This window comes from Vicugna pacos, chromosome 10 (genome assembly GCF_048564905.1).
Source record: "Vicugna pacos chromosome 10, VicPac4, whole genome shotgun sequence".
In the NCBI taxonomy this organism is placed as follows: domain Eukaryota; kingdom Metazoa; phylum Chordata; class Mammalia; order Artiodactyla; family Camelidae; genus Vicugna; species Vicugna pacos.
In genome coordinates, this window is record NC_132996.1 from 61,181,212 (window position 1) to 61,196,616 (window position 15,405).

General features: G+C 38.3%; 1 protein-coding gene across 2 annotated transcripts in view; it reads right to left on the bottom strand.

Moving 5' to 3' along the window:
• The window catches only part of AGBL2 (AGBL carboxypeptidase 2), a 42,413-nt gene that overhangs the window by 22,631 nt on the left and 4,377 nt on the right, over positions 1 to 15,405 (bottom strand). For both annotated transcript variants that reach the window (XM_072969958.1, XM_072969957.1), the window contains exons 5-10: positions 14,945 to 14,998; positions 13,970 to 14,155; positions 11,021 to 11,128; positions 5,540 to 5,693; positions 3,071 to 3,853; positions 1,459 to 1,615 (exon numbers count right to left, since the gene is read on the bottom strand). In XM_072969958.1, coding sequence (XP_072826059.1) covers positions 1,459 to 1,615; positions 3,071 to 3,853; positions 5,540 to 5,693; positions 11,021 to 11,128; positions 13,970 to 14,155; positions 14,945 to 14,998 — 1,442 coding nt within the window. The remainder of the gene's footprint in view (positions 1 to 1,458; positions 1,616 to 3,070; positions 3,854 to 5,539; positions 5,694 to 11,020; positions 11,129 to 13,969; positions 14,156 to 14,944; positions 14,999 to 15,405) is intronic.

A 15,405-nucleotide genomic window follows, 5' to 3' on the forward strand; every position in this document is an offset into this window, starting at 1 on the left:
GTTCAGTATCCTCCACTGTCTTTCATGACCACCTCAACTCCTTCCTCCCTTGGAGTTGGTAACATATACTTGGCACCTATCCCAGCCTAACTTATCCTGTTGAGAACGTTTGACATTTGGAAGGCATCTCACTCCGAGGGATTTCTAAATCGTGCTCTCTGAAATCCAGGGGTTCTCCTGAGGAGCTCTGGGGAGTTCCTGCCGCAGGCACCAGGAGGAGGCAGGACAGGTGGGCTTCCACGCCCTCCACATACTTCCATTAGTGCAGATCTGCTTTTCTTTGTTTTAGATACTGGGTTCTGGATGTGATTATATGAAAAAAAAAAAAAGAGATCCCTGGAAAAAAATAGGAATACTAAAAAAGGAAAAGAAAAAGAAAGATGGGAGAGAGGGAGAATGAAGAAAAGCTTCCTTTTTCTTTTTCTTTTTCTTACATACAAAAGTAGCAGATACAAAATATTTGTCCTATATGTCCTTATGTGAGAAAATATGCACTATCATTTCACTACTTTTCTAAATCCAACCTAACTTCTTCTTTCTAATGACAGTTACATTTTGCAGATCTGTTCATGATGTTGAAAGCCAGCTTCTAAACCAGTGCCCACACAGCTGTCACAGAGCTGTTACTCAGCCGACTGTTAAAGACTGTCAAGCTGTTTTCATTAGCCCTTTCATATCTTACAGTTCTGCGTGACCTTGTATTACCTGAACTTTTCTGTGGCGGCTCATATAACACTAGCATTTTGTTTGTCCTTCAGTCCCTTCTTCCACTGACAATGACAGGATGAACAATGACAGAGAACTCCATCTATTAAGACTTCGAACTTGTGCCCAGCAAAGCAGCCAGAGCAATTTAAAAAAAATCATCCTTATTGAGATATAACTCACATACCATAAAACCGACACATTTAAAGCACATAATTCAATGGTTTAAATATATTCACAGGTTTGTGCAACCATCACCACAGCCTAAGTTTAGAACATTTTCATTTTCCCCAAAAGAAACCCAGTCCCCATTAGCAGTCACTCCTCACACCACCCTCCCTGGACCAGCTCCAGGAAATCAATCAACTACCTTCTGTCTATATAGTTGTGCCTCTTCTGAACATTTCGTAGAATGGAATCAGATAATATGTGGCCTTTTGTGTCTGGCTTCTTCCACTTAGCATAATGTTTTCAAGGGTCATCCATGTCCTAGCATATCAGTACTTAATTATTTTTATTGCTAAATAACATTCCATTGTATAGATATACTACATTTTATTTATCTTTTTGTCGGTCGATGGATACATAGTAATCCTTAAAGCCACACCTTTCTAAATTTTTGAAGTCCAGGTTGCTGGGATTTACCCAGATAATGAAGAGATACAAAGCAGCAAATCAAACACGGCCTAGAGGAAGCAGTGAGTTATCCTTCTCCCTTCTGTCAATGGACAGACAGTTACCTTACTTGCTTACCTTATCTGGTGCATTTCTGCTTAACATTAAAGGAAAGACTCGCTCATGAAGCCAGAATTTGCGATCGCTGTTATTGCAGCCATACAGGAAGATGTTATTCTTACGGCTGTGGCCATGGAAATCACAATACAAGAGAACCTCCCTTTCTTCAAGAAGTCTATTGGGAAAAAAAAAAAAGAGCAGTCTATTGAGAGGGCAAAGGATTCAATGGACATACAGATGCATGAGACTAATCAAGGGTCCTTTGCAGTTTCTTCCTTAAGTATGTCTGTTGTTACTTTGCCTTCTAAGAAAATTTTAACTCCTAATGGCCCCCAAAGGACCCTGTCCCCAACCTCAGCCTCTGCTGGAAACATGACACTGGTTCTCCTTGTCCGAGTTGGTGAGAGGGACTTGTAATGGGTGATGGGAAGGCCTTGTGTAAACTGAGAAGAAAGTGGAGAAAATCTATTTAAAGAAAGCTCACTCCAGTGCAGACCTGTGGAAAGAGGAGGAGAGAGGCTGTTATTGCAGGGAGGGAAAAGAACCAAAGAAGGCCTTGGTTTCTGACATTCCAGGGCTAGCTCCTCTGAGACTCAGCTCTTCTTTGTCTCCTGATCACCAGGACATCCATTTAATCTTCCAAGCACGGTCACCTTCTTTATGTTGATGATGAAGAAGAGGATAACAGCAATGTCACACGTTTACGATGCGCAGGGTACTGCACTAAACAGACTACATGGATTATCTCATTGAAGCCTCACGGTAAGCACCTAAGGCAGGCATTACTATCCCCATACTACAGGCAAGGAATCTGAAGCACAGGGAGGTTAAATCACTGAAGTGGTCACAGAACCAACCAGTAGTGAAACCAGGTCTCAGACCCAGGCCTGCCTGACCCCCAGGTACAAGCTCTTAGCCATTCTGCCTACCAACCCAACACCACTCCCAGCCTTTCACACAGATGTGGGGAGAAAGTGTTTGGCCACATGTTCTTATGTGTGGCAGTTTCATTTCCAATGAAATGGAAGCTCCTTTAAGGTGGGGGCTATTACATCATAGGCTTCAACTGTTTTTACAAAGGCTTGGAAAATGTGGACTGATTTAGTATTCTTTCTTTATGAGAGGCAATATAAGACGGCAATAAGGAACTCATACTCTGCAACCAGAGAACCAGCTGTATGACCCTGGGCAAGTTATTTAACCTTCCTGAGCCCAGGGTCATACAGCTGGTTCTCTGGTTGCATGTGACGATTAAATGGGTCACTTGGGTAAGGCACTGAGAATACTGCCTGTCATACCTAAGCAGTGTCTAATTATTAGGCACCATTATTATTATTATGACGCATGTTTCATCAAGAAGACCTATGAACTCCTTGACTTCTGACCTTTTCCACTCAGTCGCTTCACTTATAAGTGAAATGCCTCTAGCTGAAATGCTGCACACTCAGTTTCAACTGAATGATAAGACACGATTTCAAAGTTTGAAAATGAACAAACCCATGTGGCTGCAAAGAGAATAGCGAAGACTATCTCCAAAGCCACACCGCAGTCCTCCAACATCAGAGGAGACCTCACACCATCAGACAGTGCTCACAGCATCCAGAGAAAGAGCAGCAGGTAGAGCTCTCACCTCTTGATCATGTTCCTGGTGTGCCAGACGCAGGGGAAAGACTCCTTCAGAGTGGTTTTATAATGCCTGTTCAAGTCCCTTCCGGCCAGCGAACACCGGTAATTCCCCACGATCACCCCGTCTGGATTTAACATGGGAACCACTTTGAAGATGAAGATATCTCTGAGGAGCTGGGCGTCTGGGGAGTTGCTCAGGATGAAGTCCAAAAAGCCCTTCATGATCCAGGAGCCGTTACTTTCCCCGGGGTGCACTCTGGCACTCAAGACCACAGCTTTCTTCGCAGCTGCCTCTTGAGGGGTGCGGGCTGGGTTGGTGATGGTGAGCAGGTAGACGGTGTTTCCTGCTAGGCTCCGGCATAAAGTTCGGAGTTTGCAGAACTGAGACTGGACAGGGTTGTTTGTCACCGACAGTAGGTAGCACTGCAAGTCGGTGTACGTATAAGGGTAGAAGTGTGCAAAGAAGCAGGTGTCCTGGTCATGTGGAAACTGAATGGTCCACGTGAGACAGTACAAGGGCTGCTGCCCATCACTCGTGTTGTTCCTGTAGTACTTGATTTCATCTCCTTCCCTCCTCCAGCCGATGCTGTGGGTCTTGGCATCCAATTGGGAATACATGAGCGGCTTCATCCCGACAGTGTAAAGGCTCTTGGGCTTTAGCAAGTTGACGATGGTGAAACGGTAGGTGGCATCCTTTCTGGTGTTCTGAACTTGGAAATAAAACCACTGCGTGTGCTTTCTTGTGTAGAGGTCAGTTCGCAAGGTGAGTTCATATGCGTAGGTGTCTCTGTAATAGAGAAAACAGAAGAATCTCTCTGTCATTCCACACCCCCTTCAAAAAACACAGGGGAAAATGCTGTTTCCCCCAATTAAAAAACAGGTCTTATTACAACAGAAAAGCCTGCTCCTTCAAACATTTATTTTCTCATTTCCTTAGTTCTCTAACTCACATATTAGGCTAGCAGGAGCTTGGGGGAAGATAATTTCTTTTGGGTGGGACAGGAAGAGTCTCAAAACTCACAGTGCTGCACAGCATGTCTGGGAATGCTGTGAGCTTCTTGGCATCTTTCTAGAGCATCCAATAGCAGTTTCTAACCATTTCAACACATTTCTCTGAAACACATTGAAGAGCAGTGAAACCAGAGCCCTCTGCTGGCTTTCGGTCACATCCTGGACACCGTCACTGCAGAGGAGACCCTTCAGCCCTCTGCGCTGTTTTATACCCGATCATCGCTTATTTGAAAATGAGGGGACATCTCTGGAATACTGTCACCTGTTGAACTTGCAGAAGACAAAACACAAATGCCAAAAACCACGAGACCAAGTTCACCCACATGCCTAAACAGCAAAATGCAAATTAAAATAGGATGTCATTTCCCCCTCCATCTCATCAACACCCCAATGTTGGGAAACAGGCACTCTCATACACTGGTGATGGGGGCTGAAATCACAGGGAGGGCAATTTGGCAAAAACTAGCAACAGCGAAGTGAGCGAATCCTGGCCCAATAATTTTATTTCTAGAGTTTATCTCATAAAATCACACATAATTTATAAACATAAATGCCTGAGTGTTAATTCATTAAGAAAAAATTATAAACATCTTAATTTCCCATCAGATAGGGTCAAGGTAAATAAAATATGGAGTATCCATACAATAGGACAGTCTGAGCTGTTAAACATAAGGAGATACATCTGTGATACTGCTTTAGAAAAACACCTAAAATTTATTAAATGGAGAAAAGCAACATGAAAAGCAATATGTCTACCATTTTCCTAATATATATATTAATATATAACTTGTGCATATTACACACATACAGAGGGAGAGAGAAAAATTAATAAAGTATTATCAGTTGTTGCATCCAAGAGGTATGATTATAAGACTTCAATTTTTAATGTTGGGTATTTTTATTAATACTATAAAAATTAATAAACAAAAATCCCAATTAAATAAAATTGGGAGATCAGCAGGGGGAGCTCTCATGCCCTGCAGCCACAGCTAAGCCCAACTAGAAGACTTTCTTTCCTGGCAAGGACTCAGCCAATGAAAAGCCATGGACCCTCTGTTCACTCTGGGCCTCCCAACTCCCTTTTCCTCACTGTGAAAGCCTTCTCCTTCCCTTGCAGCGTGGGACTTGCACGTGGTGTCCCAGGATTGCAGACCCCGAATTGCCATTCTCTACAGATTCTAATAAATGGATGCAGAAACAGCTGATGGACTATCTGTTTCAGGTCAACAAAACAAATTTCAAATGTGCACTAATTTCTTTTGGAAGCAGAAAAAACAATTTGGATAAATTTTTATTCTGGGGGAAAATACAAGTCACAATTATTCCATTTTTCTTCATCATCCTCATAATTCTTTCTCATCACTTCTTTCAGAAACTCTCCTGGCTCCTAACACAATTCCTGAAGACAGTTCTCAGTTATTTCAATCATCATCCCTTTGGGAAATTCCTCTTTGTTACTCACACTCTGACAGCTTTTTGCAGGTTCCCACTCTCAAACCTCGATTCGAACAGTAGAGTGTTATCTTCTGGTCCTTGCAAGGTGACAGCGAGTTCCTTGATAACCCCTCGTTTGCCTCCCACTCTGGAACGGGTGAAATAGGAATCCTCCGTGGGCACTGCAGACAAGATGGATGTATTTAGGCCAGGATTTACTCAGAATCCATTTATCCAGCAAATATTTATTGAGCCCTCTGCGTTCACTATTCTAGGTTAACAACAGTGAGATTTCAAATTTTCAATTGTCCTTGCTGAGACTTTAAATTTTTAAAAATGTATTTCTTTGAAGAACTTTAAGTGGTTTAGAGGACTTCCTTTTGCTGACTGGCTACCCTTGGCATCTCAGATACTGCCTGTACCCATCTAAACCCTCATTTAAAAGGAGGTTGGCAAAAAATGACATTCCAAGTGGAGCACCTGAAAACATTTGCAATCTTATTCTACAAAAACAAACAAAAAAACCAAATAGTACTTACTAATAAGAAAAAAAAAGAGAAGAGAAACAGAAAAACAAAAAAGAGAAAATGAAGTACACTCCTTATCATTTTTTTGGTGTATCCTTCCAGATTTAAATATAACAAAAACAGAAGTTTGAGAAGAATTGCCATGGGTACAGTTTGCCTGAGATGGGAACCAAAATGTCATAATAGTGAAAAGGTTATGATTGAAATTTTATCTTTAACATGAAGCTAAAACAAAAAATTATGAAGTTTATTTTATCTTATTTAAGAAAACTTATAAAACTTGGAAGAATAATCAGTTGTTAATTTTTTTGGGGGGTGGGCTTGCAATTTTTCAGATGAATTCAGTTAGGGTGTCATGTGACACCTTTGATTTTTGCAGTTGCTTTTGCAAAACTCTTGTAGGGCTCCAGTGAATGAGAATTAATAAAATGGCCACACTTAGGCTAACAGATTGCTTATTCTTATACTTGCCCTTAAAATGGTCAATTAACCTGACTGACCAGTTGCTACTCACAGCTCCAGGTCCATTGTTAAAACAAAGTTATTAACTTTACTGTTTCTGCTTTATTCCAGTAATCAGAAGTAATAATTACACTTAGTCTCTGAGTCATTTTCCAGGGAGAAGGTCATGGGACTGTAATCTTACAAAATAGCATGAGTTACCAAGAAGACCACACCTTGGGTGCTTATAAGATAAAGAGATTGAAAGAGCTACAACCACTAGCCTCTATACAACTGGTCACCTGGAGACACCATGATGCCACTCTGAGTCTTATAAGAAGAAAATAATTCTGTTGTTATCTATGCTTTATTAAGCTATGGCTATATAATCACCCTGCCCCATTCCCAAGACGGGTTCATAGTTTAGAAGGCACTAGCCTGCTGTGAGGCCCCCTTTGCCCAGCAAAGCAGTAAAGCTGCCTCTTTTCTTCTAAGCTCTAAGACTCTGTCTCTGAGTTATTTGGCTCATCAGGGATGGGGGCTGATCTTTCAGCAACACCAGTTTTCTGAAGGCCTTTCTTTGTACCACAATATTCTTCTCAGTGTGTCCAGAAGAATCTATTTTGTCATCTTTTGTTGATTTTTCTCTAACTGTTAACTGATAAAAAAATCCAGATTTTTATTTGTCAATGGCTTTGCAAGTGATACAAGCAATTTATCAATTTCATACAATCCTGAATCTCCTGTAAGTTCACTTTGCAACTGATTTTTAGTGTATTTGCTTCATACTGTCAGATGTTAATAATATTCAGCAATCAGCAAGTGACTGATGCCAACAAAGATGCTGTCCATGGGGCTTGCTGATAACAAAAGCATTTAACAGAGATGTGTATGGGGCCTGATTTTATAAGTAGTTATTAGCAAATATTTTCAAATTATGATGACTTTTGCTCTGATATGCAATCTTGTCACTGCGGAGACTTAGAAAATAAATACTTGGATAATAAATGAAAGCAAAGGAGAAAGCAAGCATATGAAGTGAGTGAAAGAAAAAAACAAGCACAGAGGAAGTAGCAGCAGCAGCAGCAAGAGAATGTGTAACCCAATTACGAGCTGAGGACCTGGATTGTTCAGCCTCTTCATGGAACCACAATCAAAGTTCAGACCAGCAACCAGGTATCATTAATATAAGGATTTCAATATATTCTTGAGTCTCTCAGATAACATTAAAAATGATCCAACAGAGGAGGCAGGGAATAGCTCAGTGGCAGAGCACATACTTAGCATGCACGAGGCCCTGGGTTCAATCCCCAGGGCCTCCATTTAAAAGAAAAAAATAAAAGATCCAATTCATAGCCCACAGTGACATTTCTCAAAAAACAAAACCTTTTTCTGTTTTGCCCCCAATATTCTTATAGCATGTAGTTGCTCTAGGGCTCCTAAAACGATAAACTCCCAGATTCTCCCTGGAGCCCCATCTTCTCAGTTTTCTGTTTCTTCATTCCTCCAGTAGAGTGGGCTCAACTCTCCTAGATGAATCCAGAGGACAAGATCAAGACAGCTGCCACAAACGTGTGTTAACAAGACAACAAGGACTGCTCACAACAGCTGCAGTTACCAGGAGAGTGAGCTCTCGGCCCCAGGGCCTCTTCCTATGCAGAAATACCCCTGAATAGAACAGATGAGGCAATGGGGATTCATGGGCATCGGGTTTACTGAAAATGACTACAGCAAGGTCAACGGGAGGTAAATCAGGCTTATAATATCCAATAATTTCTGAGGTTGTAGGAGTAGGACATTCCCTGTTATTTATAACCCAAGTCTACCCACTTATGATCTCACATTTTAAAGTCTCCCAAACTTCTCCTCAGACATTCCATAAGGTGGAGCTAGGTGCACCGTGAGTTGCTTCACCTTTTTATTTCACTGCATATAGCTTTTTCCAAAATATTATTAACTTGAGAACTCAAAATCAAGGCAACTGGGAGTGCAGCATGTGCAATCACATGTCAGCTGGGCCTTCTCTGCAAAAATTGGCTCATTTTTTTTCTCTCCTTGTAGGAATATCAACCAACTGCAGCCAGGGGGAGGGTATAGCTCAAATGGTGGAGCACAAGCTTAGCATACAGGAGGTCCGGGTTCAATCCCCAGTACCTCCTTCAGAAGTGAACAAACCTAGCTACCTCTCCCTGCCCAAATAAAGTAGTTAAATAATATAACAATAAATTAATTTTAAAAAACACACATTTGCAGCCCTTTTATATTTTTGATTATTTCTCCAAAACCTCTCCTGATTTCACCAACTTAACACATTCTATTTCTATTAATTATATTTAGTACATATTCTTCCTCCAATAAAATAGATTTCCTTTCAGATCCTATGTATTGGCTCCTTGTTCTTTAACATGACATTTCCTTTCCGTTTTAAATGTTACTATTATCACCTGCCTCACATCCTCCCCAGAACTTTTTTTTTTGATGCTGTAAACTCACATTTTTCAGTTTATTTATTTCATGCATTAGGCATGTGTTCCACATGGGTCTATGGGAGTTGTTCTGAGAAACTAAATATGTGGCTTTCTTCTCTTCACAGTAATTTGAAGCTTATTTATTTATTTTCTTTTTGATGTATGGACATCTCAATATAACAAAAATGTTTCACATCATTTGTAAGTCACCGAATTCAGCCTGGCCCTGTGTACAGCAGAATTTTTACTTCTTTTAAACACTTTTTTAATTATGACATCTCCCCAGCACTTTTTATAGTCTATTTTCATTATAGCTATTTTAGTGGGTGTGAAGTTGATTCATCCTTTCCATAAATATCCTTTATCAAGCAGAGGAAATTTCCTTCAATTTCTGGTTTTTGGAATGTTCTTATCATGAAAGGTTGGATTTTGTCAAGTGCATTTTCTGCATTCGTTGAGTTGATTATGTATTTTTTCTCCCTTTGTTCTATTAATGCGGTGGGTTACATTGATTTTCTTATGTTGAATCACCCTTGGATTCCTAGAACAAATCTCCCTTAGTCATGGTGTATAATCCTTTTAATATGCTGCTGGACTTGGTTTGCTTGTATTTGGTTGAGGATTTTTGCACTTACATTCATGAGGAATACTGATCTATAGTTTTCTTGTGGTGACTTTGTCTGGCTTTGAATATTGGTTTCATAAGAAGAGCTGGGAAATATTTCCTCCTTCTTCTCTGTTTTCAAACTTATGAAGAATTAGTACTGTTTCATCTTTAAATGCTTGAAACAATTCAAACAAAACCTGTCAAGTCATCTGGGTCAGGGATTTCTTTGCAAGAAGACTATAAATTAGTAATTTAATTTCTTTGTTACAACTTATTCACACTTTTTATTTCTTCCTGAGTCAGTTTTGGTAACATTTGCTTTTCCAACATTTTTTTTTCTGTTCATCTATGTTAATTTGCTAACATAAAGTTGTTAATAGCATTACCTTGTTGCAATTCTTTTGATTTCTATAGAGTTGATGTTTGTGTCCCCATTCATTCCTGATTTTGATAATTTGTGTCTCCTCCCTTTTTCTTGGTAGGTATGGCCAAACTTTTGTCAATTTTGTTGATGTTTCTGAAGAATCAGGTTTTAGTTTGATTTTCTGGATTATTTTTCTGCTTTCTATTTCACTTATTTCCACTTTTATCTTTATTATTTTCTTCCTTCTGCTTGCTTTGGACTAAGTTTGCTCTTGTTTTTCTAATGTATGAAGGTGGAAGCTCAGGTAGGTGATGTGGGGTCCTTCTTCCTTTCCATTATAGGCATTTAAAGCCATAAATTTAGCTTGCAGTGCTTTAGCTGTATCCCATAGACACTGATATGTTATCTTATTTTCTCTCGGCTCAAAACATTTTTGAACTCTTACGATTTCTTTAACCCATGGCTTACTTAGAAGTGTGTTGTTCAGTTTCCAAATATTTGTACATTTCCCAGATTTCATCCTGTTGATTTTTAATTTAACTCTACAGTGGTCAGAAAATATATTTTGTAGGGCTTCAATCCTTTTAAATGTATTAGGACTTGCTTTACAACCTAGCATATGGTGTATCCTGGGGAATTTACCATGTGGCCTTGAAAAGAATGTGTATTTTATTGTTGGGTACGGTGTCCTGCACGTTTTTATAAAAGACATGCATTTTACCCCTAGCATGCCTACAAATGAATGCAGGAAGCCACAGAGTAAATGACAGTCAAATGTACATACTACACAGTACTCACTATAGCATAGGAGATGGAGAAAAGAAGAGCAAATTCCTCAAAGATCCAACATCTGATTTTCAGAAAGGGGAATACTAAGGAAGAAGCTGTAAAATGGACTCAGAATAATTAAGAAAAGGTACTGTCTTATTAAAAAATAAAAATTTAAAACTGATTGGTCATGAATATCAGGGCTCCCACTCAGGTTGGTCTGGAAAAGACAGTTTATCACTGAAATATGGATTTTTAAAAATCACTTTTATTATAGAAAGTATGTTTAATGTGGTCATTATTAATCACTCATGGTTCAGTGTAATGACAATACCTGAATCTAACTGATAGACAACTGTGCCTCCTTCCTCTCCTACAATTTTTGGTATCTTTTCACTTCCCGTAGGTTGATAGAAATGTTCTGGTTGAGGTGGAACCCACTCTGAAAGAAGACATTAAAAAAGTATAAAATAAGAATATAAAAGGCATTTTATAGAACTAATACAAAATTATAATAATAATTATTCAAATGGCTAGTTTGGCTGAATCAAATCAAATTCCCACCCTAAGTTTCTAGTTTGTTTGTAAATTAATTATATCTTGCTTCTTTCTATAAAGACTATAGAGAGATTTTTAACAAAAAGCATATACAACAAAAGTACAAATTTTAAACAGAAGACTAAAAAATAAGCTAGAAAGGTCAATACAGTTCCTGCAACAACTCTTCAAAATTTGTCTCTGAGCTTCCTTTTTGAGTTAGGAAAATATGATCAGCTACATACTTTGAATTACTGTAGAAGAAAAAGTATAAATTTCTTCAGAGGAAACAAGGCTTTTTCATTAACACTCAATTTTAAAAGATTTCTCCTATGGGACTGGGGCAATTCCTCAGTATCATTTTAAGTACAGTAGCCACTGATGAAAACTAAGGGCATAAAAAGACATAACTCAAATTCAACAGTACATTAAAAAAATTAAACACCACGATCAAGTAGGATTTATTCTAGGGATGCAAGGATGGTTCAATATTCAAAAAACAGCTAATGTGATACACCGCATTAACAAAATGAAGGATAAAAATCATATAATCATTTCAACAGACGCAGAAGAAGCATTTGACAAAATTCAACATCCATTTTTGATGAAAACTCTCTACAAAGTGAGAATAGAGGGAACATACTTCAATATAATAAAAACCATATATGAGAAGCTCACAGCTAACATCATACTCAGTGGTGAAAAGCTTATGCCTATTCTCACCACTTTATTCAGCAGTATTGGAAGTCCTAGCCACAGGAATTAGGAAAGAAAAAGAAATGAAAGGTATTCAAATTGGAAAGGAATAAGTAAAACTGTCACTATTTGTAGATGACATATATATATAGAAAACCCTAAAGACTCTACCAGAAAACTGTTAGAACTAATAAAAAATTCAGTAAAGTTGCAAGATATAAAATCAACACACAAAAATCTATTATGTTTCTATATACTAATAATGAACTATCAGAAAGAGAAATTAAAGAAAACATTCTTATTTACAATTGCGTCAAAATAATTAAATACCTAGGAACAAATTTAAACAAGGAGGTGGAAGACCTGTTTGTTGAAAACTATAAGACATTAATGAAAGAAACTGAAGACACAAATAAATGGAAAGATAATCTGTGCTCATGGTTGGAAGAATATTGTTAAAATGTCCATACTACCCCAACAATTTACAGATTCAATGCAATCCCTATCAAACTTCCCATGGAATTTTTCACAAAAATGTAACAAACAATCCTAAAATTTATATGGAACCATAAAAGACCCCAAAGAGCCAAAATAATCTTGAGAAAGAACAAAGGTGGAGGTACCACGCTCCCTGATTTCAAACTCTATAAGCTATAGTAATTAGAACAATATGGTATTGGCATAAAAACAGATACATAGATCAATGGAACAGAATAGTGAGCCCAGAAATAAATCCATGCATATACGGCCAATTAATTTATGACAAAGGCTTCAATAATATACAATGGGGAAAGGACAGTCTCTTTAATAAATGATGCTGAGAAAACGGGCCAGCCATATGCAAAAGAATAAAACTTGACAACTATCTTACATCATACATAAAAAATCACTCAAAATGGATTAAAGACTTGAATGTAAGGCCTGAAGCCATAAAACTTTTAGAAGAAAACACAGGAAGTAAGCTCCTTGACAGAGGCCTTGGCGACGACTTTCTGAATCTGATTCCAAGAGAAAAAGCAAAAGCAAAAGAAAAAAAAGCATAAACAAACAAGTGGGACTACATCAAACTAAAAAGCTTCTGCACAGCAAAGGAAACCATCAGCAGAATGAAAATGAAAAGGCAGCCTACTGAATGAGAGAACGTATTTGCAAAGCATATATTTGATAAGGGGCTAACATCCAAAAGAACTCATGCAACTCAACAGCAAAAAAATTAAAAAATAAAAAATTCAATTTTAAAAAATGAGCAGAAAATCTGAATAGACATTTTTCCAAAGAAGACATACAATGGCCAACAGGTATATGAAAAGATGCTCTACATAATTAATCATCAAGGAAATGTAAATCAAAACCACAATGAGATACTACCTCACACCTGACAGAATGGCTATTATCAAATAGACAAGAAATAACAAGTGTTGGGGAGGAGGGGAGAAAAGGGAATGCTTGTGCACTATTGGTGGGAATGTAAATTGGTGCCACCACTATGGAAAACATTTTGGAAATTCCTCAAAAAATGAAAAACAGAACTACCATATGACCCACTAATTCTGCTCTTGGCATTTATCCAAAGAAAATGAAAATACCAACTTGAAAAGACATATGTGCCCCCATATTCACTGCAGCATTATTTACAACAGCCAAGATATGGAAGCAACTTAAGTATTCATCAATGGATGTAGATAAAGAAATTGTGTGTGTGTATATATACACAAACACCCCCCCCACAACTTTATATATATAATATATATAATAGATGTATACAAAATAGATATATATGTAGATATATAGATATATAATAGATGTATATATTTTATATAATATATAACATATAACATATATAATAGAATATTATTCAGCCATAAAAAAGAATGAAAATTTCCCATCTGTGACCACATGAATGGACCTTAAGGGCATTATGTTAAGTGTATTATGCTCTCTTACATGTGTAATCTAAAGAAAATGTGCTTCACCATGTACAACTTAAACTGTAAGGTCCCGTAATTCAGTCTGTCAGAACAGGAAGCCCAGGACATGTAAGTCACGTTACCAATGTGATGAATGTTCTCCTTGATGACCTCACATTCCACTGGCCACCTTGGAGCCTGCAGTGGCCCGCTGCCAGAGAAAAAGGCAAAGAGACTTCGGGGTTCTCGAAGACGCAGGTTTACTTTGCCAAACTCATCGTGAAGAAGCTGTCTGCTCTTAAGAAGTGGTGAACTCAGCATAAGAGAATCTGCCAAAGGGAAAGTGAATGAGTGTACAGTTTCCTTGTCTTCCTCGGCAACGTCACTGCTCAACTATAACAATTACGTAATTTTAAGCACCGTATTAAAATATTAGCAGACATCCAATCCTCCTTTCTCTTGTAAGGAGATTTAGTCCAGGATGGCAGCATGGAAATTACAAAATATTAAGTTAAAATTCTACACAGTCTATTGAATATTTAAATGTAAAGTTTTGGAGTAAGCAAGAAGAAACTTTTTTAAAAATCAAAATTAATGGGTCAAAAAACAATACAAAAACAGAAACAAAAAACAAAATTAATGGGTCTAAGACATGTCAACAGTCGGTTACAAATAAAAAGTTACCATAAAATGTGTGTTATTATTTTTATTGAGAGAGAGGCAAAGAAGACTTTCAATTCACTCACTAGCATTTTAGATAAAAGCAGATAAAACTTTATTAGCGACAGTGAAATAATCTACAAACTGAATTTCAAGTTCATAATATAACCATTCAAAGGACAGAGAGACTTAAAAAACAAAGAGGAGGAAAAGATAGGGGCAGAAGAGAGAGAAAGAGAGGCCTTGAGAAATAAAGAATGAGAAAAAAGAGGAAAAGAAAGGCTTAAGGAGAAAGGGGGGAAAAAAAGGAAATGAGAGGAAGAACGAAAAGACAGGAAAGGGGGAAGGATAGGCTGAAGGCCGCTGGCGTGTGGCTCCCAGCTCTAGTGGGGAGGGCAGGGGAAGACACGCCCCCATAGAGGAGTTTCGGTTTTCTGGTCTGGAAGGTAACGAAATACCTCTGCTCACAGCTTCCATCTGTCTGTGCACAGCTGAAGGTAGACAGCCAGGCCCTAGAATGAGGGAGGAAGCATGGTTTGTCCTACAGATCTTAGTCTTTTTTTTCCTGCCTTATCCCCTTGTATCTTCCCCCCTCACCCCCACTTTAGGCCCCCTGCATTTCTACGTCTAAATATTTCCCCTACTGTTGAATTGGCAGTGGAGGGGGGAGGCAACAAACATTTGAAAAGATGATAAAGCTGCTCAAGCTCACTCATAAAGAAATGTAAATCAAAATGACAGGAAGATGACCAAAATGACCAGTTTTTAACCTAACAAACAAGAAAACATTTACGTGCTTTCATGTTCATCCTGGCAAAGCTTTAAGAAAACAAGTACTCTCAGAAGCTGCTGGCAAAAAGGCAAACTGGTGCAACCTTTCTGGAAAGCAATTTGGCAGTAGCTAGTAAGACTTAAAATA